General features: G+C 57.3%; 1 protein-coding gene across 4 annotated transcripts; it reads right to left on the reverse strand.

Moving 5' to 3' along the window:
- Positions 1 to 10370: 10370 nt before the first annotated feature.
- Positions 10371 to 26249, reverse strand: KLF15 (KLF transcription factor 15). Of its 4 annotated transcripts, none has more exons than XM_070238394.1 (3): positions 24756 to 26249; positions 18823 to 19917; positions 10371 to 11471 (listed from the first exon to the last, which is right to left on the reverse strand). In XM_070238394.1, exons 2-3 carry the CDS (start codon positions 19890 to 19892, stop codon positions 11303 to 11305), a joined length of 1239 nt encoding a protein of 412 aa, XP_070094495.1. In that variant the 5' UTR covers positions 19893 to 19917; positions 24756 to 26249; the 3' UTR covers positions 10371 to 11302. The 4 variants fall into 4 exon arrangements, with proteins under 4 accessions (XP_070094495.1, XP_023475603.1, XP_023475605.1 ...); XM_023619835.2 differs by lacking the exon at positions 24756 to 26249 and adding an exon at positions 24239 to 24404; XM_023619837.2 differs by lacking the exon at positions 24756 to 26249 and adding an exon at positions 24114 to 24135.
- Between the last annotated feature and the right edge of the window lie 1295 nt (positions 26250 to 27544).

Consider the following 27544-nt stretch of genomic DNA (forward strand, 5'->3'; position numbering starts at 1 on the left):
TCTGTCCCGCCACATTAACCGAGCCTTTCATTCTTTGTGCGTTAGGTGATTCTAAAAATTAAAACCATAAATACTTTTTATATAAGATGTAAATTGTATATAATTATGAACATTTCACTGCCAGCCAAGTAAAGAGCTAGTTTCTGGGCACCTTAATTTATCTACCCAATTCTCCGTTAGTAAGTTTTTAGATTGCTCCTCACTGCTTGCTGTTAATAAATCATGCTAAAAAAGAACAAACTTGTACACGTCTTTATACGTGGATTTTTTTAATATCTTCCTTAACTGTTGCTTTTTCTTCCAGTTTTATTGAGATATCATTGACATACAGCACTGTGTAAGTTTCAGGTGTACAGCATAATGATGTGACTTACATGTATCGTGATATGATTATCATAATAAGTTTAGTTAATATCCATCATCTCATAGATACCAAAAAAAAGAAAAGTATAATGTTTTTGCTTGTGTTGAGAACTCAGGATTTACTCTCATGACGACTTCCCTATTTGCCATACAGCGTGCTAACTGCAGTCATCACGTACACTACATCCCGTATAACTGGAACTTTGTACCTTTTGACCCCTTCATCCAGTGCCCCCTTCTGCCCCCCCCACCTCTGGTAACCACAAATCTGATTCTTTTTCTATGAGTTTAGTTTCTTCTTTTCTGTTTTTAGATTCCACAAATAAGTGAGCTCACATGGTATTTCTTTCTCTGTCTGACCTGTTTCACTTAGCATAAAGCCTGCTATACATGGATTTTTAGTAATGGGTTTGGCGGGTCAAAGAACAGGCAGATTTTAAATGTTGATAAATTCTCCCGCATTATCCTCCCGCAAACAATTGTGCTGCAATCAATGGTGAGGAGACGTCATTCCCCACCCTGGATGTTCTCAAGCTTTTACACTGTTTCAGTCTAGCCAGCATGAATAGGATACATTGTTATTTTTATTTTCCTGTGTATTTCCGAGGTCAAACATCTCCTGAACTTATTTGCCGCCTGCACTTCTTTTTGCGCCTGTTGCTAGTTTATCTCCATTGCCCGCTTGTCTTCTGGAGCTGCTCCTTTCCGGCCGGGTGCACAGAACAGCCACACGCCTTCCAGCGACAGCGGGACTGTTAGCGCACGCAGTCCTCTCCACGTCCAGAGCTTGTTTGTTTTTTTTTTTAAGATTTTATTTTTTCCTTTTTTTCCCCAAAGTCCCCTGGTACATAGTTGTATATTCTTCGTTGTGGGTCCTTCTAGTTGTGGCATGTGGGACGCTGCCTCAGCGTGGTTTGAAGAGCAGTGCCATGTCCGCGCCCAGGATTCGAATCAACGAAACAGTGGGCCGCCTGCAGCGGAGCGGGCGAACTTAACCACTCGGCCACGGGGCCAGCCCCATAGAGCTTGATTCTTCTAACTTTAGCCACGACATCTATTCTTAAACAGAGGTCTTAATATTGGCGTCAAACAGACCTACCATTTCCATTTTGGCTTGTTTTGATACTAGAACAAATTTTGTGTTTATGGTGTGAGACAAAGCTCTGCCTTTCTTATGACCAATCGGCTGTCGCACTGCTGTGTATTCAAGGTACTTCCCGTTAAATTCCCACATGTACTTAGGTCCTTTTCTAGAATCTTTTTTCTGCTCCAGGACTTATTTTCCTTTGTCTACTCCAACACCACATTTTCAAACTCTCTTACCTCTATAGGATGTTTCCATACCTTGTAAGGCAGTCTCCTCCCCACCACCACCATCATGCAGAATTGTATTGCACACTTGTACATTTACACTTCTAGATAAACATTAGCATCAAGTCAAGTTCCGTTAAAAACAATCCCCTTAGGGTTTGTACTGGAATTGCACTGAGTTGTAGATTACTATGACAAAAACTGGAATCTTTACAATGCTGAGTCTCCCATACAGGAAAAATCGTAGGCAGGTCCATCCAATCCATTTATTTAGTCTTCTTTACCTTCTCCGTTAAAGTTGCATCATGTTCCTACAAATTTTCAGTCAGTTTACTGCGAGTTGTTTGCGGCTCTCTCGCTGTCGGGGAGGTCATGAATGCTGGTGTTAAGCATTTAGTTGGTTTTTGACACATGGGTGGCCCCAGTCACCGTCCCTCCGTTTATCCACGCCATTCGCCTTGCGGCTTTCAGGTGCTCTCACCCGGGCTGCGGTAACCTGCCCCACCTCCTGATACTGAGCTTGGCCATGACACCTGCTTTGGCCAGTGGGATGCAGTAGACAGGACACGAGCAGAGGGCTGAAGGGGGCTTGCACACTTGCCCTCACCATGGGGATGTGCCCCAGATGGTCTGCTGGTTCCAGGAGGAGAAGTGACATGTGCAGCAGAACCCCAATTAAGCTGCCCCAGCCTGGCCCAAGTTAGAGCAGAATCCCCAGCCGAACCGCAGACACGTGAGTAAGGCCAGGCTCGGTCAGCAGACCTCCAACCAGTCCACAGATGCATCAGCTATAATCATAAATTATTGCTGCTCTAGAGCACCGAGGTTTGAGGCCAGTCGTTATGCAGCAATTGCTAGGTGAGACAATGATACGTCCCCCATGTTTCTCCTGCGTCTGTTCATTGAGTGAACAGTCGTGAGTTCTGACCAATGTGTGGCTGATCTCTGACTTTCTGGATAACCACATCCTGTCTCTTCTTTTGCTATTGTTGTCCCTCATTTTTTTCTTGTAGTGTTACACTGCCAAGGGTTTTGCAGACAATACCAAAGCCGTGTTTATGTTTGTGTGTGTGCTGCCCTTTGTGGTATAGGTGCACTCGTGGGAGCCAGTGTCTCCAGCAGCCTGAGAACCTCTCTTTGGACATGGAACTTTGTCCAGAATCCCTCTCATGGAGGTGGCAGGGAGCTGGGCCTGGCGGGTACTCAGGTGGCACTGGTACGGAAAGTCGGAGGTGAACTGACCTGAATGTGCTCCTACCCACAGGAGACGGATGGCAACATGGTGGCACAAGGAGTGCGGGAAGAAAACAGGCACGTGAGATGCTCCCTCACCCTCAGCTCCACAGACACAAACTCAAGAGTCACCAGCCCCCCCACGGGGCGCCCAGGGTGTCCACCTGGCATTTTTAGGTGTGGCTCAACTGCCCCGTTGTCTAGGGTACAATCACCTCCCTGGAGACAGGCCCCTGCCCTCAGGCCTCAGGCCCCGCAAGATGGAGGCAGATTATTTGGGAGTCCTTCTTTTGGGAAGCAAGGCCTGTGCCGCTGTGGGGATAAAAAGGGTGATGCTGTAAGGGAATCTGGACCCGGGCAGAATTCCCAGCTGTCTGGCATCGAATGGGCCATCCAGTGATTAGCTTCCTGTCTAGGAAAATGCAAATAAAACTCATGAAGCGCACGTGGCCTGTTAAAGCCCCACAATTTCCAGCTGGGTTTGCCTCGTTTATTGCCGGACATTCAGCCAGCGGTGGCTTGAGCACACTGCATGTAGTTCTCTCTGTTAAGTGTTTAATGATCTGTGAATGAACACTGAGAAGACGCTGCTTAAACAGAGCCCGCGACCCCTTTGTCAAGGAATGAACCTGCGCTCTAACAGACCCACCTGCGAGCAAGAGGTCCAGGTACCAGAGCGAGAGAACGTTTGATGGGAGAAAATGCCTGTTGGCAGAACATTGTGTAGGAGAAACGTCTGATGACGCCTCTTGGGGTGACGGGATGGGGATGGGGTTGCTGAGGGAATGCTCAAGTAACGATGGGTAGTGATAAAAATACCACCAACAATAACAACTTTTGCTACCTGCCAGATGCTGTTCTAGGTATGTTCCACGTTTAACTCATTTTGTCCACACAATGACCCTGTGAGGACGGTAACCTTCTCATCCCGGGCAGAGGAGGAGCTGGAGGCCAGGAGGGGTTACCGGAACGCAGGGTCTGGCTCCACATCCCTCTGTGTATTTAAAGAGGCGGGAATTTGAAGTTCCAAGAGGAAGAGAGAGATGCTTGCAAGGTGGCAGAAGGGACAGACGCAAAAGGCAAGTCCCTGGGTGCCACAGAGCAGGCAGCAGTTTTGTGCCGTTACCAACTTTAGTTGTGTTATATGTGATATAGCTCTATTATTTACATTAGAAATAACTATGTGTGATATGGTTGTATTATTTAAACTCTATGTGTGTATGTAGTTATCATTACATGTTATTTAGTTATGTGTCACATATAAGTATGCATTATGTTATAATTATATTATTTATATTACAAATTATAACAGTGCATATTATAATTACATTATATTATTTCAACAGAAATATCAAATAAGGGTTTTCCAAGTGAAACCATCAGGGCCATGGGACCCCACAAACCTTCAGTAAAGGCCACACAGCTGCTGCTGGCCAGAGTCTCGGAGGGGTCACGCACCACAAACTGGCAGGGTGGGAGTCTGCTGAGCCACCAAGGGCATCATCGTTCCCTGAGAAACGTGTTCACTAGCGTGAAACCAGGGAAGAGGATGGGGTCCTGAAAGGTGCAGCCCATTCCACCTTGGAATTTGCATGGGATGTCCAGTGGCCCTCAGCCCGGGAGGTGGAATGGATTTCCAGCTGTGCACCACATTTCTAGCAAGGTCCACCAGCTCAGGCTGGCTGGGAGTGGGGATGAGAAGGGGCTTCCACTGCTCACCATGTCACCACCCCCAAAGTCCTCCCTCCAGCTGACACGCCCAGGGAGGCCCCCACGGTGGGCCCAGAACTCCTCTGCATGGTGCACTCATGGGGCCTGAGCATCCTCCGTTGGGGCAGTCATCCGCTTGTCCTGCCAGCAGCCCCAAGCCAGTGTTAGTGTCCACTTTTTGTCCAGGGCTTCCCTGGGAGGAGGAGCACCCACACCCACTTTGTGGTGGGACCAGACAGGTGGCTTCATTCCTCTTTCCAGCTGAGCCCTCTGAGGACAGCTGTTCAACCAGTTACCAATTTGCTCAACAGAAATGGCATCTAGCCTCATTTCTTCATTTTGTGCATAAGACAAAGACTTTTCAGGGAAGGGAGAAATATAAAACAGGATATCAAGGAACGCAACTGGGGGCCAGCCCGGCGGTGTAATGATTAGGTTCACACACTCCGCTTCGGTGGCCCTGGGTTCGTAGTTTCGGATCCCAGGCACAGACCTACACACCGCTCATCAAGCCATGCTGTGGTGGCATCCCACATACAAATAGAGAAAGATTGGTGGAGATGTTAGCTCAGGGCCAATCTTCCTCACCAAAAAGAAAGAAAGAAAGAAAGAAATGCAACTGGTCTAAATTGTTCTTTTAAAAGCCAGAGACTTCCCTAGGAAAGAGGAGGATCCTGAGAGAAGCACTTCAAGCATTTGCACAACTTCTAGTCTGTTTGTATAACCTGGGGCTTTATAGCCAGACTGGTATTATTTCATTACTTGCACACTGTAAACCTGTCTAAAACCCATTTGCAGCTATTTAGACTCATTTCTACATAAATGTATTTCCACTGTTGTAGTGAGATATTTGCAGCTGTGACCACCCTGGTTTTGAGCTAGGTCTTCCTTCTGCTCATCTCCCGTTCAGCCGGCTCACACCTCTGACACAATCTTCTGATGAGCGAGCCCAAGCTGAGCCTGAGGGCATGTCTTTCAATAGCTCAGCTCAGGGTTGAGGCCAGTCCACAGAAGCAGAACCTGGGAATAGGCAGGGCTGCCCCAGCTGGTCTCGGGGAACAGCCCTGGGCCAGCCTGGGATCTCTCTCAGAAGTGGATGCCCGTGTGTCCTCGCACCCCCAGGGCTCCAGAGTTAGAGCAGATGCACCAACATGGGGAAGGACCAACGTGGGTTGGAAGGTTACTTAGTCTCGGGGTCTAGCCCTCCCTCTGCGAGGGGCTCCTTCTTGCGAGGCCCCCAGGTGTCCCTGCCTGACCCCACAAGTCATGACCTGAGTCTGAGCTTCAAAGTCTTTATCTCAGACACCTTCCTCTGGCCGGACGCCTTTCTCTGCTTTGTGCATTTTTCTCCTTTCCCCTCATCACTCGTTGCCTCTTGCCCATCAGGCAACAGGTCTGCTGTTTCAGATACGCTTACTCCATCTTCACACAGCCTGGGCAGATTATTGGGGTCGTACTGGTTTCACAGACAAGGACCCTGAGGTTCAGAGAGGTCAACGGGGCTCACATGGCCTCAATTCCAACTGCCTCTGAGACCCACCCACTATGCTCTCCTGCCTTCCACGGATGGGACCTTCTTCCAGTCCTCCAGTTACATTATGTACATGGTTATAAATATAGATCATAGTATTTAGTCATGTATTATATCCTTGTATCATAATTATATTACCATATTGTTATATATTAGTATATGTGTTAACGTATTAGTATATGTTATGTATTCGTAGATTACATATTACATATTAGTGTGTTATGTGTTGTGATCAGTATGTTACATGTGTTTATAGTGTGTTATACATGTTACACATTAGTATGTTACATGTCGTGCATTTGTAGATTACGTTATATATGAGTGTTATATATGTATTTGTAGATGACGTGTATGAGTGTGTTATGTATGTTGATTCGTGGATGGCATGTGCTGAGTGTGTTATGTATGTTATGATTTGTGGATGGAATGGGTTGTGTATGAGTGTGTTATGTATGTTGTATATTTGTAGATGGCATGTGCTGTGTGTGAGTGTCTTATGTATGTTGTGTATTTGTAGATGGCATGTGCTGCGTATGAGTGTGTTAGGTATGTTGTGTATTCGTAGATGGAATGGGTTGTGTGTAAGTATTTATGTTGCTTGTTCTGGAGTCTGATCCAGAACCGCCAGCGCCCCGCTATTGGTTTTGCATTTTCTGCCCTCCATACCAATCCACCTCGCTGTCATCCTTCCTCCCCCACTAGGTTCTGGAAGACTGCGGTGGGCTTGTCCTCCAGGGCAGCATTCGGAAGCCCGCTTCCCCTCCCTGCTGTCTCTAGGCAGACATTAATTCTGCCTGTGCCATTTTTGTCCCTTGGCGATGTCCTCTCATCCCCTCCATCCCTCTTCGCAACCCCTCTTGTTGCTCTTCTGTTTCGGCCAGGGCTCCCTTGTGGCCTCCCAGGAGCCAGGATGACTTTTCAGCTGTGGCAGATAGAAGGACACTCCGAGATGCCCTCTGGTCCTGCAGTGGATGGAGGAGGTGTGCGCTCTCCTCCAGTCTCCTCAGGGCTGCCCCTGCGCCTCCATCTGCAGTCTAACAGCCCACGTGTTTGTTTTCATCTTTGCCTATCCTCCAACAAAGTAAGGTCCGTTCAGACACAGAGAGGACTGACTGGCTCCCATGCTCAGTGCCCTTATGTGACGTTCAAAGCCCCTTGTCACGTGGACAGCGTGCAGGTTAACCCACCCACTCCAGCTGTCTCTCCCGGTACCCTCGGCCCAAGCCTTTGATACACATCGGGCCTTTGAACTGATGGAGCATAAGAAAAGCTGCAATTCCGCAGAAGCCCTGACCTGGGGCCTCTCTGCTTCTGCCTCGGCCCCTACGGCACGCCTAGAGACCCCAGCCCCATTCAGGAGTAGAACACTGGTGGCTATGATGCTTTGCTTTGCTTTGCTTTGTCTGTCTGAGTCAGGATTCTGTCATTTGCAGCCTTGGCGTGTCGACCAGAGCATCTTAGCCCCTTTATTCCCACAGCATTTCCCTCCATGATACCCTGATGCCCTTGGTCACCTTTCCATTGGTCCCATCCCTGTCAGTGACACCCATTCTGAGAATGTGGTCAAGGCCATGGGTGAGCTGAACCCACCAGGCCCTGCCAAGACAAACTGGTGCTGTGCAGACGCCGATGTGCTGGGTCTTGGAGGGGAACGCCTGCCGCGTGCACAGCGCCAGGCTCAGCGCCGGGAAGCCCCCCTCCACTCCTTCTCCCAGAATAGAGCCCCGGGTCTCAGCCGTGCCCATAACCTCCAGGTGAAGACACATCCTCCAGCTTTCCTTGCAGCAGATGAGGCCATGCTATGAGGTTCTGGCCAACGGAAGGCAAGTGGATGCCCACGCAGTGAGGGAGCAGACACACAGCCCCTCGTCTGCTTTCCATGGCCTGGCCCAGCACCCTCGGGCGTGGAGGATGACGAGGGAAAGGAGGCTGGGTGCCCCACGCTGGAGCCGCCATAGCAGCCTGGACTGCTTACTCTCAGACTGCTCAAACAGAGAAAAATAAACCGCTCCCTGTGTAAGCCAGTGCTGGGGGCTTCCCTGTTATAGTAGCCTACCCATGCTCTGCCTGGCCCCGTGCTCAGGAAATGGCACTGCCCCCATGTGCCTTGGGGGCGGGGTATTGGCCAGGCGGTTGTTATGGCTGTATTTCTGCTCTGCCATCTTCCAGATTCCCTCCCTGTTAGAGACAATTGTGGGTACATGGGCTTACGTCTCCATCTGCTTTCTTAGCTCACAGACCAAGACTAACACCCCTCTCTCAGCCACAGAAGTCCCGAAGGGTGACAAAGGTGGTGGCATGGGGGTCTCCCAGGGGCAGGAGACAAGCCAGGCGCCTCAATAGAACTCTTGCTGCTTGCAAGGGTCCCACTGAGGTGGCGCTGGCAGTGGCTTCAGCAGGAGAATGGAGGCCCTGTGTCCCCACGCTCTCCAGGTGGCTGAGAGACAGCCACACCCAGGAAAGGGTCCTTGCTGTTGTTCCAAGTCACACGCACTATCTCACTTACCATTCACCACCGTGCTGCCCCCGGGGACTTTCATGTCCATTCTGCAGGGGGAAAAAGCTGACATCCAGAGAGGTTTAAGAAACTCGCCAACAGGGGTGGAGCGAGGATCAAGGGGAGTCATCGGCACTGCACGTCCCTCGCTCCGCGCCCCGCTCACTCGGCTGTGCTGCCCACCCAGGGCAGGTGCAGGACAAGGAGCCAATACCCACACCAGGCGAGGGGTCTGGAAGCTCTGAATGAACGTGACAACGATGCCACCCTGCATGTGGCCAACCTGCCTTGGCCGGGCAGGAGGCCAGCCCAGCAGTGCCGCCTCAGAAGAAGTAGGTGGTTGGGTGAGGGGAGCGATGTCCTGGGCCGGGCCTGACAGCAGGCCCCCATGCTCACAAGCTTACTCTTCCTCCAGTGAGGCCTCCCGTTTGCCAGGTCCCTCTTGTCTGGGCTGCGCTGCTCGTTTGTGGCTGAGGAGAGGCTAGGTCAGCACGCCTGGGATCAACACCTCCCTTCCCCAGAGCCGGTCTGGCCACAGCAGGCGCGTCCAGTCAGGGGCCAAGGGCAGAGGTCACAGGCTGAGCCCCTTCCCCAGGAGCAGGGCCCGTCAGGAGGGGCTGTCCATTCTCCAATTCCCCACGCTGTGAGCTGGGTGCACATGAGAGCCCCATGTCAGCCAGCCCCACCGGACAGGACAGGCGGCCCTAGAGGACAGTTCCCAAGTCACGGGGAACAAGGGCCTTCGCCACAGAGATGCGCGACGTCTCTCACCCCTCCCCGGCTTACACATCTCTCTGCTGGAACTCCGTGGGTGACTCACCACCTGCCTCCAGGGTGGCGCCCCTGAGAAACACCTGACCGACTCGCGTCAGGTTCCGGCAGGCAGGGCCGCCTCTGGAAGGCCCTCCTCTCTCACCTCGCGTGGTCGGGACTGGGGGCAGCCTTGTCGCTGTGGCTGCCAAGTCCAGCCTCCCTGCCCAACCTTGGCCACCCCGTTGAGCCCCCTGGCTAGCTCATGGCCTCTCCTTGCTCACCAGTCCCCACTGCCCCCAGCTCCCAGCCCACTGGGGACATATGGATGGGTCGGGACCTCCACTGTGCAAGGTGAGATGGAGATCCAAGCATCTGGGGGAGTTCGGGAGGACTTGTGTCCCCAGAGCTCAGAGCAGCCTAACTCCCTACACTGGCCTCTCCAAGTCTCGCCTCCGCCGAGTCAAGACTCCTAATCCACTCACAGTCGCCCCCGCAAGTGGGAAATAACGTGCCATTTCCTAGGGGGAGTCCACGAGGGGAAACAGTCTGCTCTCCCAGCATGCAGTGCATGCACAATAGATGCTCGAGGGACTACACAAAGGGCAGGAAGTGCCGAGCGAGGGCTCCAACAGGAAATCGGAGGAGAAGTGACCCTGCAGGGCCCAGCCTGACCTGTAGCGGCTCCCCATAAACGACACTGGCAGATGTGGTTTGTGTGGAGATGTGTTGGATGCGGTTTGTGGAGAGAGGAGAGGGAGCCCTCCGCAACACTGGAATGAGCAGAACCCCAGGGGCCGGCTGTGTGGGCACCCTGCACCACTGGGCCAAGGGCTGGACCCCAAAGGGGCCTATGTACCCCTCTGGGTACAAACCGAGGTCCACGGGCAGTGCAAATGCAGACCCAGACACGCAGCCTAGAATGACTTCCATTTCCTGGCAGAGCAAAGAAAACAGCACAACGAAAGCCACAAAGTTAGTGAGTTTTTTCTTTTTATTGGCAAAGTAAATATATTTTTATGAAGGACCAAAGAAAATATACATAATTGTAACATATGTACACCAGCTTTATAGATTTTTAATTTCAAATTTACACAAATGTTGGTATGTTATTAAAAGATATTTTATGTCGATGTACCTATGTACAGTTTATTTACATACATTCATAGGATGCGAAACAGACCTGTCAGAACGAGCGAGTTCATTTGAGATTAATTTCTAGACAAATAAGGAATGGTTTCTAAGCCAGGCCTGGGAGGCTCGACCTAGGTCTTCTACACGCAGCCAACCTGCTCCCCTCTTCTCCCGAAGCGACCCCGGAGTCTGGGGTCTGGATTTGTCTGGAAATAGGATGGAGAACGGGCTGAGCCGCGCTGTGCACACGCTCTGGGGCCGGCCTGCCTCTGTCGTCTGCCCAGCACATTTAACTCAAGCACATGCACTGCCAGCCCCCAAAAGATAGGGCTTTTCCCCCCAATTCTGCACCCACCTGGAGGCCAGGTCCTGCGCTCCCTGAGCACCCAGCGTACCTCTGGCAGTCAGGCAGCGCGAGGCACCCGGACAAGCCCCCCTCCCACCCCCCCAGCGCGCCCTGGACTTTCGGCCTGCTTCCCTCTTCCCAGCACGGCTCCCTAGGACCTGACAACCAAACTGCACCTTTCTTCTTCCCGAGCAATAAAGTGCTGGCCCAGGCGGGGCGCGGGGGCAGAGCCGGGCCGCAGCAGCCGCCGCGGGAAGGCACGAAGGCAGGAGGCGGCAGGCGCGGCGCGCGGGGCTCCCAGGCGCGGCGGGGGCTCGGCCGGCCCCGGGCGGGCGCCCTCCTGCTGCAGAAGGCGGCGTGGGCCCCCGGCCCGCCGTCCGAGGGAGGCGAATAAATTATTGCTGTGAACTACCGGGCGGGGCGGCGCTCAGTTGAGGGCGCGCCCGGCGCGGCCGGCCCGCGGGAAGCGGTGCACCTTCACGTGCTTGGAGAGGTGGTCGCTCCGCGCGAACTTCTTCTCGCACACGGGACACTGGTAGGGCTTCACGCCCGAGTGCGAGCGCCGGTGCCGCGACAGCTCGTCCGAGCGGGAGAACCTGCGGGACACGGCGGTCAGCGGGCGTCTGCGGGCTCCGCTGGCAGCGGCCGTCCCACCGCCCCGCGCCCGCGCCCCGCCGGCTCGGCGAGGACCGGGGACGACGGTGCCGCCCCGCGCGCTGCGCAGGACCTGCGGCGGGCGCCCCGGGCGCGCGGGCTCCCCCGAGACCAGGCCTCGGCACCTCCGCGAAGGTCTGCCCGGGGAGCCCGTCCAGAGGGGAAACTGAGGACCCGGAGAGGCGTCTCTCTCCCCAGCACTGCAGGGAGGTCGCGGCTCCATTACAGCAGAGGCACACGCCTCAGGCTGAGCCCACCGCACTCCTGGACCCTGCTTTCCTGAAAGCCGGCCCAGGAAGATGTCCCCAAACAAAACTGAACCCCTGCGAGCTACTGCTAAGAGTTCCCATGGTTCCCGGACTCTTCCTTTCTCGGCCTTGGCCAAAGTGCTCCCGCAGCCCTGGGGCCACTGGGAAGGAGCAGCTGATAAAGGGAGAGGTAAGGACCAGAGCTGGGCCACGGGCTGACTGCTGTCACTGACTTCAGAGATCTGAGGCACTCCCCACCCCATGACCCTGGTCCTGGCAGTGAGACCCCACTCCTCTCACATACAGACTCCTCTGTGCTCCGCCTACATTGCCCTGTCCTTAGTCCCTCCTGCCACAGGACATTTGCACATACTGTTCCTTCTATCTAGAATGCTCTTTTCTCTTCTCCTTGCTCCCTCCTACCCATCCCTTGGAGCTCCGCTCAAATGTCACTTCCTCAGGAAAGCCCCCCAGGACAACATCCTACTCCAGGCTCCTGCAGCACTATGCACCTGCTCTTTCCTGGCTCCTGCCTCTGTTGTTGCAATTTTAAATTAGTTTTCAACTTTTTGATGAATGTCAGTCTGTGCCACTAGAAAATCTGCTCCATGAGGAAAGACGCATCTGTTTCCTGTGGTCCACACCCCCACAACCAGCCCAGTGCCTGGTGCATGGCAGGTGCCCAGTAAGTGCATTTACACAAAACAGTGGGCACAGCTAGCACCCACAGGAGGAGCTGCCACAGGGGCAGTCTTCTCAAGTCCACATGCACACACACACATGCACACGTGCACATGCCACACATGCACCAGTACATACATGTGCACACATGCCACACATGTGCCCATCACAAACATGGTGCACTGCACAGACATGTGCATGCACTCACATGTATGTGCACATAAATGAACACGCACTGGCACAGAGTATCAGGCTCAACAGCCCCATTCCTGGACCTGGGGCCACAGCAAGAGGTAGGTTAGGGGGTGCCCCGGAACAGGTAGCCGATGGGGAGGGACTGGTGGCCCACGTCTGGCCTGACCCTGTGGGTAGAGGTCTTGACCCCATAGCCCACAGAGGAGCAGGAGGTCCCAGCAGAACAAGCTCAGCGGAAGGCTCAGATGGGCGCAGGAGGGCCTGAGCCCCAGATGCGGAGCCTGGCCTGCAGGTGGAGAGGACAGTGCCTCAGCCTGGGTCGGCCGCCCCTGGCACCCATGCCCTGCCATCAGAGAGCAGCCAGGTCCCTGCGCTGGGAGGCTGGCGCTGCACCTCACACCCCAGAGCATCGACTGGGCTGCCGCAGAGCAGGGCTCTCCGCGTATCTGTGGAATAAAAGCAGCCCAGCTGGCCCGTCGGCCAGATGAGGAAACAGGCTCCGTGATGAGGGCCTGGTCCAGAGTCACCGGCAAGGCAGAGCAGCCGGGGTCAGAGCCAAGGGTGCCCTGCCCACACTGGTGACCGCAGAGGGCCTGGCTTCCTCCACAGAGCCTGGCTGGGCAGCGTGTGTCACTGGTGTTGGTGAGGAAGTGACATCAGTGCACCTGGACCCGTGCTCCCAGGCCAGGGCCCCCGCCCTCAGCAGGAGTGAGCACACAGCTCCTGAGCAGGTGGGCCTGCCCGGGGCAGGGGCAAGCAGAAAGCTACAGAAACAATGCCACCAGTGATACCCGAGTCCTCCCAGGCTCCAGACACCGGGGTCACCTGGCACTTCATGGCCAGGGAGCCAGAATCAGACCCATCAGACTGACTAGACCAGAGCAAGGGCTCAAAGAGGCCAAGGGGCTGGCCAGGTCACACAGCAGCGAGACGGCAGGATCAGCCCAGGCCCCCACCCCACCAGGAGCCCCGAGTGGTCCTGAGCAAACCCGAGAACCATCCTGCCTCAGCCGCCTCACGCACCCAGGGGAGACCAGGGATTCCTGCCAGCCTTCCAGAACTTGTCTCAGAGGCCAGAGGTGGTGACACAGGGCCACAGAGGCCCTCTCGTCACGGGGGCACCCTGAGAAGGACACACACCAAGGGAGAGCCAGGCCTGAGAACAAGCTGTCCGCACCCACCCCTCCACCACAGGGTCTCGTCACCTGAGAGGTCCGTGCCCAGGAACTGAGCCCTCAGGGGACCCCGACCTCACATCCTCACCCACACTCTCCTGAAGAGCAGCCACCAAAGAGGCCTGGGGACCACAGGGGAGCGGGGGCCGGGTGGCAAAGATGCAGCCCTGCAGCCTGAGCTCTGTCACCTGCTGACTCAGCGACCTGGACAAGTCACCAAGCTCTCTGAGCCTCAGTTTCCCCATGTGGAGACAGGGAGAATGAGAAATCTACCTCAGAGGACTGTGAGGATCATAAGAAGCAACGAGCATTTAGAGCAGTCTCTGGCACGTGGCACCCATTCAACAACTGAGAACTTACTGCCTGCAAGAGTGTGGCACGGGACTGTCCCCGGGGAGGCCCTGGAGCTGGGAGCCTGCACCACGATCCGTGTTGCCGGGGTACAGGACAGGGAAGCACTGGGTACAGGGGACTCTCCTGGGACCCTGTGGCATCTGCACCAACCCTGGCACACACAGCACCATGGGGTGAAGGCACTCCTTCCATCAGCCAGAAAGCCATTATCATAAATAGTCAAGTCACAAGGACTGCAATAGGCATGGCGCCCCCTAGAGTTGTGCAGTACCCAACCTGTCCAACAACACTTGGGGCCTCTGCCCACGATGAGGATGGAGTCAGAGAACGCCTCGTCAAATAGGGGCAGCAGTGACAAGGGGCCAAGAGGGCAGGCCAGCAGCCGGACCACTGGGTTTGAATCCTGTCCCTGCCTCCTCCTGGCTCTGTGGCCTCAGACCTGCGACTCCGCTTTTCTGGGCCTCCTGTGTCCACTGTGGATGACAACAGTACCTGCCACAGATGCTGCAGAAAGTTATTAATATTCATATTAGCCATGGCTGGAGGAGGTTCTTTCTGGACGGAATGGCTTGGCCATTCTGGAACAGGACGTTCTGCTGCCGGGGACAAAGGAGGCCTGTGTCTGAGAGTGATGCAAGGAAACTTCTAGGAAGGCAGGCAAGCAGCCACTTCCCAGACAGTTCGATGGGACAGACAAAGTCTGGCCTCAGCCCGTCAAGGTGCCAGGACGTCACAACAGGGGAAGAGACAAGGAGTACTGGGGTCAGGACCAAAAGCAGGAGGAAGTGGGCTTGGCTCCCTGGGCATGTGGTGACCTCGGGGACATCCTTCATTACGCAGAGGGGCACAGGGTAGGGCACAGGATACAGCACCAGGGCCAGCACTGGCCCGGGAGGAGGAAGAGCACACTAGTCACCAAGGCTTCCAGGAAGAAGAGAGACGCCCTCTGGAGTGGGGAGCCTCCTGTATGGGGAGGCAGCGAGCGTGTCAGGCGCCGCCCCAGAGACCAGGCCCGGCCACAGGTGGAGATGGACGTCCTCCCAACACTCAGGCAGGCCACCCCCACTGGAAGCGTGCAGAGGGGGCCGCAGAGAGGTCCTGAGTTCAGGGGTGTGTGTGGGGGGCAGACAGCCTGGGTTGAATTCCTGGCTCTGCCACTTAGCAGCTGTGTAATCAGAGAGAACTTACTTGACTGCTCTGTGCCTCCATTTCCTCCTCTGTAAAATGGGTACAACATGCTGGCACCTACCGTGGACTCACAAGGACCGGAACTGAGTCCTCTGCAGGGTGCCCGGAGCCGCCCCCAGCAGCTGTGAGAAGCGGCTGGCACCGGTGCTGCTGTTGTCAGCTCTTCTCCCTAGCCCATATGCATAGCACCTGACAGAGCTGACGGCCTCGTGGGGACAAGAACTTTCTAGGCCTCAGTTTCCCCTCTGTAAAATGCAGATTGGTGCCCACACTTGATGGGTTGTTGTGAGTACTCCACAAGCTTTTGCACGTGACGTGCGCAGAACACAGCCGAGACCACCCAAGACCAAGCACAGCAGCTGTGGTGGGGAGGGCCGCAGACACAGGGCACCGAGGGGAGGCTGGCAAGCAGACCATGCAGGTCTGTGGCCAGAACGAGAAGTCTGGATGGGAATTTAAGTGGACCAAAGTACACCTAAAGGCTCCAGCAGCCTTAGGAAGTAGCAAATCCCCCATGGCAGGAGGGATGCAGCAAGGGGGGCAAGTGGGGAGAATTCCAGCTCTGAGAACCTCGGAGCAGTGCGCAGCATGCAGCAAGCCGGCAGCCACAGGAGTGTCACAGTCACTGTCCTGCTTCCCCGTCCTGTCCAGACTGAGCTGCCCCCATGCCCGGCCCAGCTCACATGGAGCTATAAGAGCTCCCTCCAGTTTCTGGCCCTCGGTTCAAGGCTACGGCCACATTTAAGGGACACACATGTCATATGTACATCTCCAGGGGCTCAGGACCCCTAAAGGCCAACCGAGGGCTCCCTCATCCTCAGAGAAACAGCCTTCCTAAGAGGCAGGCGCCCCCAGCTCCCAGTCAGACAGTGCCTCTGCCACAGGTGACACCATAAAGGCCAGACCCCACTCGAGGGGAACTTGGGAGAACCTGGGGAGGCCTTATGGAAGCCCTAAGAGTGGCTGACGGCAGCAACAGCTCCTGGGTCGGCTCCACAGTGACCTCACCCTGCCTTCCCCTGTCAAGTGGGTCCTCGGCAAGAAGACCAGTGCCAGAGCTCAGACAGTGGCAGAGATGAATCCTCTCCACAAATCCCACTCTTGCTTGCACACCTCCTGCCATGGGGAACTCACTACCTCCAGAGGCCACTGTGTCGGAGACTGAGATCTGCCTCCCTAAGATACACTCTGGGCTAAGGGTCCCATCTGTTTTCTGGGACAGCCAGGAAGAAAGCAGGTCCTCTCCTCCTGGGGCAGTGGGCCAAGTGGGTAGCCTTGACCAAGGACCACATCCTCCCTGTGGCCCCATCCAGCCTCACCCTGATTGGAGGGGCCACTTGCCAACTGTCAGCAGTGACCAGGGGACTGCGCCCAGGAAGGTGAGCCCATCACAAGAGCCAGAGCTGTGTTCTGCCGAGCAGGCTGCCCAATCTCTCACAGACCTGCCCCCAAAAAGGAGAATGCAGCCAAGAGGAGCCGCCGTGAGTCTGGGGTGCCTCTGAGATGGGGTACTGCCTGCATGGGGCGGGCAGGACAGCTTCCAGGTCCCTTCTCAGACTCTGACCTTCCACGAGAGCAACAATAATCAGCGAAAAGGGGGCACTGCTGGGCACCCCTGCAGGCCTGGCCCCGGGACGGATGAGGAGGAGCAGGCCCTCCACTTTACAGATGAGGAAACTGAGGCTTGGCCAGGGGGACCGCCCCGAGAGCACACAGCAAGTTGGAGGCAGACGAGGGCTGGGGCTCCTGACCACTGCCGCCAGCTGCCCCCCACCCATGGTGTCACCATGCCCCTCCCTTCTGCCTCTCCGGCCCCATGTCTCTCGCCTGCCCCCCAAGCTCTGACCACCCACCAATGCACACCTGCCGCCACGTCAGGCCTCATGAGCTGCCCTGCAAGTGCGCAGGTCACCCAGGGGCCCACTCGGCAAACTGTGGCACGAGCCCCAGAGAGGCGGGCAGCCCGGCTCTGACAGCCAGCGCTGTGTGGCTGGAGCAGCAGCTCTTACAAGGCCTCCAGATCTGATGGACGCCGTCAGGGCAGGGACGTGGCGGGGTAAGCGACACCCGCACTCAGGCAAGGCCGCTCTAACCCAGGACGCTGTGTGGACAAGTCCCTTCTCTGGCCATGGAAAGGGGCCGCCAAAGGTTAGACTGGTCACATCTAACCTCCCAGGCACAGCTCCCATCTGTGCCCCAGCCTCAGCCAGCCAGGACGCCGGCAGCCAGCACCTCCCGCCTGGGGCCAACTCTCACGAGCTCTCAGATGAGTCTGGTCAAGAAACAAAAGCTGCAAAGTGCTCGCCAGGTGCCAATCCACCGGCACGTCCACACACAGGGAGCACAGACACACACAACACGATGTGTGCAGACACGTATGGTGACACAGCACACAGAGACAAACGAAGAAAGCAGGATGCACACACGTGTGCACGCACAACTAGACACCCACGTGCAAGGTCCGGTCCTGCTCACAGACGAGCTGCCACATGGCTCTCTCACACACACTCACATACACAGATGGGGAACGTGCCAGGAGCACATGCCACCCTCCCAGGCAGGCCAGATTCCTGCGGAGTGGGCATCCTAAACTTGGGGGAGCCAGGTGGGCAGGCACCCCCGAGCAGGCGAGTCCCGACCTGCTGCGGAGATTCAGGAAGAGCTGGACATGCCCTCCCTAAGAAGAGGCTAAGCGGCACCTGGGGGTCCCGGGATGGGGGGGGTCCACAGGGGCTCCATCCAGCTCTGCTGCCCATGGGCCGAGTGACCCGGGCAAGGCCCCGCCCTCTGAGAGCTGGTTTCCCCCACTGTGCCAGAGTGGAGAGCCTGGAAACATGCCTCCCCCGCTGGGTCTGCACACAGCCAGGCCCTCGCTCTCGGTTGGCCTCTGCGGCTTCCCAAACACACCTCCAGGCCCCCATGGGGAGCCCAGCCCGTGTGCCCAAGGACGTCTACAGTAAAAGCTGGTCCCTCTGGCTGGGGAAGCAGCCTTTCGCAGGATGTGACTTCTCTGATCTGACCCCTGGGTTCAAATCCCACTTACAAAGTGGTGTGACCTTGGGCAAGTGACGTGGCCAGTGTGAACCTGTTTGCTCAGCTGTAAGCAGGAGTCGGTGGCACTTACCCTTGGGGTCGCCGAGCGGTGTGGAGGGGAAGGGCACGCAGCTGCGGTGTGTCCCTCAGCCACCCGTCCCTGCTCTGAGAGCCCTCTGTGTAGCATGGCCTCGCCTGGCCACTAGGGACCAGAGACGAGCTGGGTTCTGGCTTTAGTGCTCAGGAGGGACAAGGAGACCTGTGGGCAGCCGCGCCGCTCGGGCCCTGGCCCCCACTCACCCCTCCCTTTCCTAAGCAGCCTTATCTAATGGTGGAGAACCTGGCCTTGGCCGCACACCCAGGGTGGCAGAGGCCAGCGGGCCTCGCTGGCTGCCCGGCCCGTCACCCGTCATACTGACCTCCAGCCGCAGCCCGGCCAGGTGCAGGCGAAGGGCTTCTCGCCCGTGTGCCGGCGCAGATGGGCCTTGAGGTGGCTGCTTTTGGTGTACATCTTGCTGCAGCCGGGGAAAGTACATTTGTGCATTTTGATGAGTTCTGCTGCCGGGTTCTTAGGGAACTTCTGGCCCATGAGGAGGCCAGCAGGGCCAGGCCCCAGGGCTCCCGACCCAATAGGCTTGGCAGCAATGGGCACGGGGGCGATGCGCACGAACTTGGAGGGTAGGTTCAAGTTGGAGGAGGGCGCCACCTGGGGCACGAGTGCAAAGGTCTGCCCCTGGATGTTGACCAGGAACTGGGCCACCTTGACGCTCTCCGGGGCCTGCCCAGGGGAGGCGGGTTCTGTGCTCGACTCCTGCTTCACCTGCACAGGCTGGATCTGCAGCAGCACAGGGGTGGGGCCCTCAGGCGCCGGCCCCCCACCTGGGCCCTGGCTGCCACCTGCACTGGCGCCACCTGATGGGGCAGCACAACGCTCTCTCCCGCCAGACCCAGGATGGAGGTGGCTCCTGTGTGGCCCAGCCGAGAGCTGGCCGCAGGCCTCCAAGTCCTTGCTGTTGCTCTCTGGGGCCTCCTTGACCCCCAGCTCCATGTTCTCCTCCAGAAACTCTTCGATCTCCTCCAGGGTGGGCTGAAAGGGCCTCGGGACGTCATCGGGATCACCCACAGGAAACTCAGAGAAGCAGAAATGTTCCCCCTTCACAGATGCCGGTGCCCTCCGCCAGGCCCCCCAGGCCATGGGGCCACTGCTGGCCTTGATGCCACCACCACCACCCAGCGTGGCCTGGGACAGCAGGAAGTCCAAGATGCTGTCCTGGCCTTCCAGGCCTGGGCCGCCGCTGTAGCAGGAGCAGAGGACTTGCGAGTCAGGGCTGGCACAGGAGCAGAGGCTGGAGGCGTCGCTGTCGTCCTCTGAGAGGGGTGAAGGCAGCATGTGGTACACCCGGCCACTGGCCAGCCTATTGCCCAGATAACCAACCGGGCATTTCAGTGCCGAGAATGTCTCATCCACTGGAAGCAAGTGGTCCACCATGCTGGCCTGGCCGTACCGGTGGCGGCTGTGGAGAGGAAAAAGGGAGGCCTGGTCAGGAGGACAGCGTGCTCACCTGCCACCTCGTGGGCCTGTTGCTCTCCCTCCACTGCCTGCCCACAGCCTCCCATTGCCAAACGCCTGGATCCTGCCTCCATCCCGTCCCCAAGGAGAACGCTGCCACAGTGTTTTCCGAAATTGCACCACCTGTTTGCAAAAGCGCCCTCTCCAAGCCTGTTGCACAACCCAGGGCACTTTCGCTCCAAACAGATTTTCCAGAATGATTCTGGGAAAGCTCACGAACGTGTCTGTGAACGACTGAGCGTGTGTGAGTGAGGAAGTAAGCATGCGTGGAGGATCTCTGCACCCACAACAGCCGAAGTCAGGGCCCCTCCAGCTGAGCAGTCGCCGCGTCTCTGAGGACTCCTGACCTCAACTTCATTCCTGTTGAGTCCTGGGAGCAGGCAAGAGACGGGCCGTTTGCCCTCTGACCCCTGTGTTGTTAAGGCTTGGACAGGGCTGCCAGATTGAGCAAATAAAAATACAAGCCATCCAGTTAAATATGAATTTCGGATTTTAAAAAAGAAACAACTTTTAACAAAAGTATGTCCCAAACATTGGATGGGACATGCTTATACTAAAAAAGTGTTTTCTCTGAGATTCCAATTTAACCAGGCAGCCTATATTTCAATTTGGCAAGCTAAGTTTGTGGCAAAAAATTAGAAACCCACGGGCGCCTGCCCTCTCGCAGGCTCTGTTTCCCCGGAAAGGGGGGCAGATCACCCACCGTCCAGGTCTCAGGCCCCTCTGTGCCTCAGCTGCCTCCTCTGTGAAATGGGAGACACAGGGACGGCCTGAACAAAAGACTCTCCCCGGTGCCCCAGTTCTGCACTGAGGCTTCAGCCCTGGGTGGACGGCCCCATGCAGCGGATATGACGCACATGCAGACGTGCGGCCAGCCAGCCCGTGCACACGCACGGCTGCGACCTCCTTTGATTTCACAGCCACCTGGTGGGATTGGAGATAAGACCCCTGGGCCTGCACCCCCGGAGCACTCGCCACCTCAGGAAGGTCCAGCCGCTCCTGCCTCCCCACTAGACCAGGCGTTCCATGAGGGCAGGCAGGGTTGCTAGGGCTCCGCTGTGTCCCCAACTCCCAGAGTGGCAGCTCGTGCCCAGGAGGGCCTCAGAGAATGTCAACAGAGACAAGAGGGGAGAGCTGTGTCCTCTGAAGGCCATGTTAGCTCCAGCGTCCAAGGAGAGTCAACAGTGTCCAGCTGTGACAAGGGCCATCTCTGTGGACCTTTGTCCCCGCCCAGTAACCACAGCAGGCTGTTTACTGAGGTTAGGAAAGGAGAACGTCCTGCACTGGAAGCCAGAGACTCTGCTGCCAGGCGTCACCTCTGCGCCTGCCCCCACGCTCTGTCTCAAGGACCACTCTTGGGCCTGGCACCCAGTACCACCCAATGGTCAACAGGCCCAGCCACAGGCAGAGCCCAGGGTCATCGTCAGCTATAACCCGGGCTGTAACCTTTGCTCCCCCCACATTTCAGTTCCCTCATCTGTTCCCTGTCCCAGTGATCTCTAAGCCTTCCTGCTGTGAGGCGCCCCCTCTCTGACCTCAGCTCCCCACTCACCTGGGAAGCTCCTCTGAGCCCCAGAAATCAAGGCAAATGCCTCAGCAAGTCTGCATCTTGGGCAGTTCTGCCAGGATATTTGGCTCTTTGGTTTTAAATACTCAGCTAAGGATTTAACACTGCGAGTTTTAAAATACAAACTATTCACTAAATCGGGTGCTGAGAAGGTAGGAAAGTGCCAGGTAACTCATTGTGAGGGGCCATGAGGCTGGGCAGAGCCCACACTCAGCCCGGGACCTGCCCCACCTGTCACCCCCGCTCTGAGCAGCGGCTCTGCTGTTGCCTCTGCAACTTCTCAGCTGGCGACCTGGAGCAAGGGGCCCGCCTCTGCATCTGTGCCTTGGTCTGCGGGCGGGGATGCTGCCAACAGCACCTAGTTGCCAGGTTGTTCTGAGTCCAACGGGCTCTCACTGCAGGGGCTGACACACGTGCAGGCGCTGGTCAGCGCCAGCCGTTAGCCTGGGCCTCCGCAAGTGTGAACACATGGTCTCTCTGCCCTCTGCCTGACGCGAAGGGATCAGGGGGACTGCAGCCTCTCTGAAACCCGGGAGAGGCCAGGAGCCGCAGGGAGGGGCAGGCGGGGCCACGTCCTGCCTGCTTAAAACTCTTCCCCGAAATCTAGGATCACCAACTCAATATTCCAGGATGTTAACGAATTACTAACATTTTTAAGTGTGATGATGGCATTGTGGTTGGTACGCTCTTTTTAAAGGAGGCCTCCCCTTTCAGAGATATTACCTGATATACTCACGGATGAAATGATATAAAAAGAAAAGTGGGGCAAATAAGTTAGTACAGTACATTGAGCTGGGAGGAAACCTTCAACCGATTCCCAAGGAAGCGTGACCAGCCTCCTCCAGCAGCCCAGCGCCTGAGCCCTGTGCTCTCTCCAGACCTCACCTCCGCCTGCTCCACTCCACACTGGCTGTGCACCCAGATCACCAGCTTCCCCGGCCTCGGGCCACTGCCCTGGCTTCCCTCTCTGGGTTCCCTCTCCCCGACTCCACTCCACGTGGAGGGCCTTATTTAAATCTCAGCTCAGAAGCCACTCCCCGTGGGGGCCTCCCCCGACCACCCTCTGTTACATCACCCCATGTTAATTCTTCCTAGCAGTTGCCACAGTGGGAAACTATCTTGGTTATGTCTTTGTGTACTTTATTTTCTCTCTATCTCCCCACCAGAATACAAGTTGTTCTGACTGTTCAGTTCATCGCTGTATCCCAGAGTCTAAAGCAGGACCTGGCAGAATTTACAGACGGGCCCGCAGGTGGGGCGGACGAGAGGAGAAGTAAAACGGCCAGTCAGGCAGCAGGGTCTTAAAGCACGGCTAAGCAGCCTGGGCAGTGGCAGTGAGACCCCAGAAGGAGTCCTGGGACTGCCCGGGGCGCTGGCATTAAAGAGAGGCGCGCCAGGGCGGGAGCAGCTCGACCGCTGAACCACAGCAGCACGTGGCACGGCCGGAGGCGCGGGCTGCATGCAGGGGGAGGACTCGCTGTTCCGGGCACCGTCCCCGGACGGCGGCCGGACTCCGCCCCCTCCCCCCCACCCCTCCCTCCCCCCCGGCCGGGCCAGGCCTGCTGTTTATCCTCCCGGGGACACAGCGGCTAGAGGAACAACATGTAATTGATAACAAGCCGAGCGCCGGCCAAGGGCTTGCCATTGGGTCAGCGTGCAAAATCACGGGGGTGGCAGGCGGGGGCTGCCCTTCAAAATAAGAGTCTCCGCTCCGCGCGCCGCCCGCATGCCCCAAAGTCGCCGAGCCCCAGCGTCCTCGCACCTGTAGGGCGGCGGGGGCTCTCCAAGAGCCAGGCCTTTGGGGATTTTGTCACCACCCGGAAATCGGGCGAGAAAACAGCCCTTCTGTATCCTGGGGGAACGGGGGTGGGGAGAGAGTTTCATGGGGAACACCACAGTGGGAAGGGAAGAGGGACTCGGACGGCCATGGCGGGCGGGGTGGCCTCTCCTCTGCCCCGCCGCCACCCCTCGGCCGTCGCTCCGCTAACGTTCAGTCGAGGGGGCCAGGGCACCGCGTGGGGGTCAGAGTGAGAGACGTGGGAACAGTGCGGGTGTGCGCGCAGGGGTGTGAGTTCCTGTCGTGTGATTGTGCGTGTGCGGGGCGTGGTGCGCGGCGGCCGGGGTGGCTGTGCGGGAGGGTGTCCGCGACGTCCCCGCGCGTGGACCGGCGTGGGCGCCCGCGCGTGTGTGCGGGAACGTGCGTGGGAAAGGAAGGCACGGGGAGCCCGCCCAGACCCTCGGCAGAGCCCTGGAGCGCTGCCCGCCGGGCACCATGCCCTCGGCCCGAGCCCCCTCCCCCGAGGCCGCCGCCACGGTGACCGACAGTAACCCCTCCGCACAGGCCCCTCTGCCCCGCTCCCGGCCCCGGGCCGGTGGGCGCGTCCGCCTGCCCGCCCCTCTCGCCAGGCCCCGCCGGGCGCCCGCCATATGGGAGGGCCGGCCCGCAAGACGGACGCGGACACGCGGGCCGGGCGCGAGCCGGCGGCCCAGACCTGCGCGTGGAAGTGCCGATGGGCAACGGGGGTCACTGTCCCACGGGCTTGTCCGATCCCCGGCCCCGAGCGGGGGCTCACCCCACTCCTCCGACATCTCCTCGGACGCTCGTGCGGAGCCCGGCCAGCGCCCCCCCGCGTCCCGGCCGGCCCCTGGGCGCCCGGGGCCGGGGCCGCAAGGCGTCCGCCTCGCCGCGCCCTCCCACCTGGACTCGGAGCACGCCCGGCCGGCGGCCAGGCCCCGGCGGTCCTGCGGCCGGCTCCCGTCCGGCGGCGGCGCGGGCCGAGCCGGGTGCTGCGCTCGCTCGCTCGCTCGCCCGCGGGCCGGCGGGTCGCTGCGGCGCTGCCTCCCGGCTCACGTGACGCCGCGGGCGCCGCGAAGGCTCGCAGGAGGCTCGGCCCCGGGCGCGCGCCCCATTGGCCCGCGCCGCGCGTCACGCGCCCCGCCCCGCGGCCCCGGCTCCGCGCCGCCGCGCGCCCCGGCCCGAGCCCCGCGCCCCGCGCAGCCGGTCCGCTTCCGAGGCTCCGGCCCCAGCAGGGGCGTGAGACGGGGCTCGGGCCCGGCGGCAAGCCCTGCGATCGCCGCGAAGCGCGGTCCACGTGGGGCCGGCGCCGTGGGGCCGTCCTGGCCAGGGCTGCCCCACCCCCACGCCCACCCCCAGCCCCAGCCGCGTAGGGGCCGCCCTGTCTCCCATTGAGTGCCAGATAAAGTAGGGGACTTGCCTTGGGGAAATACGGTACTGTCGGAGAAATACGGTATGGTCTTTCCGCTGAGCAATCTCAGTGACCCTCGGGAAAGTGCGCGCTCGCTGTGCTGCCACCGCCGCCTCCCGACGGTCTTAGGAGATTCGCTGACCCCTGCCTCACGCCAATGACCCCCGTCTCTGGGGCACCTTCCTGAAGACTAAGCAGTATTTCTCAGTCTATGAAGGCCGTTCGCAGACTGCCGCGGTCCGCAATCCCGGAGGCGTTTGCGTCCGCTCAGAGATGGGAAGAGCGAGGCTCAGAGAGACTTTTGCCCAGAAGAAACACGTGAGCTGAGGGTGCCGTTGACCCTGCTGTGCCCTTTAACCCACACTCCTGTTGGGTCCTCCGCCAAGCATTTTACAGATGAAGAAACGAACTCTGAGAGGCCATGAGATCCTCCCGGGTCCCCCGTCCCTCCCGCCCCCCAGAGCAAGGAGGAGAGAGGAGGGGCTGAGGCAGAGTGGTCTGTCTGCCCCAGGGAAGGCATCCGGGACACGTGGGCAGAGAGCTTCGGCCACGGCGCTGCCATCCTTTGCCCTCCTGGCCTGGCAGGTGGCTGGCGTTTCCCGTGCTCCTCTCCAAGGGCACTGATGGAGCCAGAAGTCAGGCAGGCCCCTTCCAGGCTTTCTGGAATGCTGTGCTCCAGGCGCCTAAGTCTGTGCCAGCACCTGCCCCGGGGTCCTGGGCCCTCCTGGTGCACCCAGTCACAGCCAGGGATGCAGCTCTGCTGCCAGCAGGAGCCAACCGAGGAGACACGTTGAGGACAGGGATGACGATGAGGCTGTCTGTACACTGAACCCATGGCAGCCCTGGCTAGCATCTGCAGGACAGGTGGAATTCACCCGTTATAGAAGAGAGAGGTCTGGAGCGTTCCGTGACACACTGTCTTGTCTCTATGCAGGTGGGAGCTGGGCACATGCACAGAACTTCCCCGTCTACCCCACCTGCCATTGGTCCTTGCTCCTCAGACACTCCCAGCCTGGTGTCCCCCATACCCTGGGTGCAAAACCCTCCAGAGGTCAGAAGAAGCTTGGACACAAAAATACATCCTTAGCAGCTTCTGCGTGCAGCTGGTCAGAAACCGACGAACAGCCAAGAAGTTTCTGTCACAACCTGAGTCAAATCATGTCCCTTCTTGACTCGGAACATTCTAGTGGCTCCGACCTCAGCACAGCCTGCATGCCCTCCAGGATGTGACCTCACCCTGCACTCCGCTCCCCCTGCCTCACGTCGCTCTGAGCACACTGGCCTCCTCTGGGTTCAGCACAGTCCACCTCGGGGCTTTGTGCTGGCCATCCCACTACCTGGGGAAGCTCTTCCACCACAGGCCACGTGGCTCCCTCACCTCCTGCGTGCTGCCTTCTCAGGGAGCCCAGCCTCAGCCACGCAATCTGAAATGTCAACCCTCCCCTAATATTTCCTATTTCCCTGTCTTGCTTAACTGTTCCTGCTAACATGTGCTACACTTTACATGGTATTTTGTTTGCTCTTGTCTCCTCCACCAAAGCGGCGCTTTCCCTTCGTTCCCGTCATTTCCAGCACCAAGTTCACGGTCAGGGCTCAACTGGTGAAATAATGGATTTCTGAAAGATTTCCTGCAAACAGGGTCAGCTTGAGAGAAATTAAATAGGGCTAAGAAACATACCCCAAACAAGCAAAGGAGTTGGTCACTGGAGAAATTAGGAGAACAATTTTCCCAAAGGAGACTAAGAACACCCCCAAGCTGGTTTCCAGGCACTGCTCTGTACAGGGTGCCGCCTTCTGGTTCATTCTCCCCATGCGTCCAACAGCCTGGTGAACTCCGTTCATCCTTCAGAAATCATCTTACACTTAACTTTCTCAGGGACGTAGTCCCGTTCCCACCTTATCTCCCACCTGCAGGCCCATCCTTCGTGGCATGGTGCCCAGAATACAGTAGGAGCTAAATAAATTTGCCAAGTGAATAAACAAATGAGTGAGTGGGGATACTGACCGTCTGCCTGGGCAGCCGGATACAGCATTTACACCAGGCCATATCTAGAGAGAAAACTCTCAACACAGTGGGGAGAATCTGTGACTGGATTCCTTGCCAAGGAGATGAGAAAGCAGCCAGGCGGTGCTCTTCAAACAGAGATGGCAAAAAAGAGAAATATTTCTCTTCACAGTGGTGAGAACCTCTAACATAGCTTCCCTCCAAATTAATTCCTTCCCTACTTCTACATCACTGTGCATAGAAAAGGCCTTAAAAGGAAATAAGCTATGTTGTTTGGCTATTTTATGACCTTGCCTGTAAAACCATTGGGGCCCGGTGTCTTTTGGGGTGTCGACCTGTCCTCGGCCTTTAGTTTTCCCACATTTTACCAAGATGCATCTGACTCTAGGCTCTTGTCTCTTTTCTTATTCTTGCTTTCTGTGGGTGTATTCTTTTAATCTGAAAACCCAAGTCTTTCTTTGGTTCAGGGAAATTTTCTCCTATTATTTCTTCTCCTTTCCCCCGCGTGTCTGCGTGTTTTGCTCGGTCGCCTGTCCAGGTCGTGGCTCAGATGCCACCCTGCGGTGCCTGCCTTCCTGCAGTGCCCCGTCTGAAACAGCACTTCCACCGCTCCCTGTTCCCTGGCCTCGATTCATTTTATTTCATGGTCCTGAATTCATATTCTTCATTTGTTTGTCTGCTTTATCACCTGCCTTTCCCACCAGCTGAAAGCTCCTTAAGAACATGGACTTGTATTCTTGCTTCGCTGCTGTATCCCCAGAACCTGGGACACTCCAAAAATATCTGTTGAGTG

This window comes from Equus caballus, chromosome 16 (assembly GCF_041296265.1).
Source record: "Equus caballus isolate H_3958 breed thoroughbred chromosome 16, TB-T2T, whole genome shotgun sequence".
Taxonomy (NCBI): domain Eukaryota; kingdom Metazoa; phylum Chordata; class Mammalia; order Perissodactyla; family Equidae; genus Equus; species Equus caballus.

Excerpts from the sequence above, each read along its gene's own strand:
- KLF15 (XM_070238394.1), bottom strand. The coding sequence starts at position 19,892 with ATGGTGGACCACTTGCTTCCAGTGGATGAGACATTCTCGGCACTGAAA. Across the intron at positions 11,472-18,822 it reads TGGCCGGGCTGCGGCTGGAG|GTTCTCCCGCTCGGACGAGC; the intron begins GTCAGTATGACG and ends CGTGTCCCGCAG.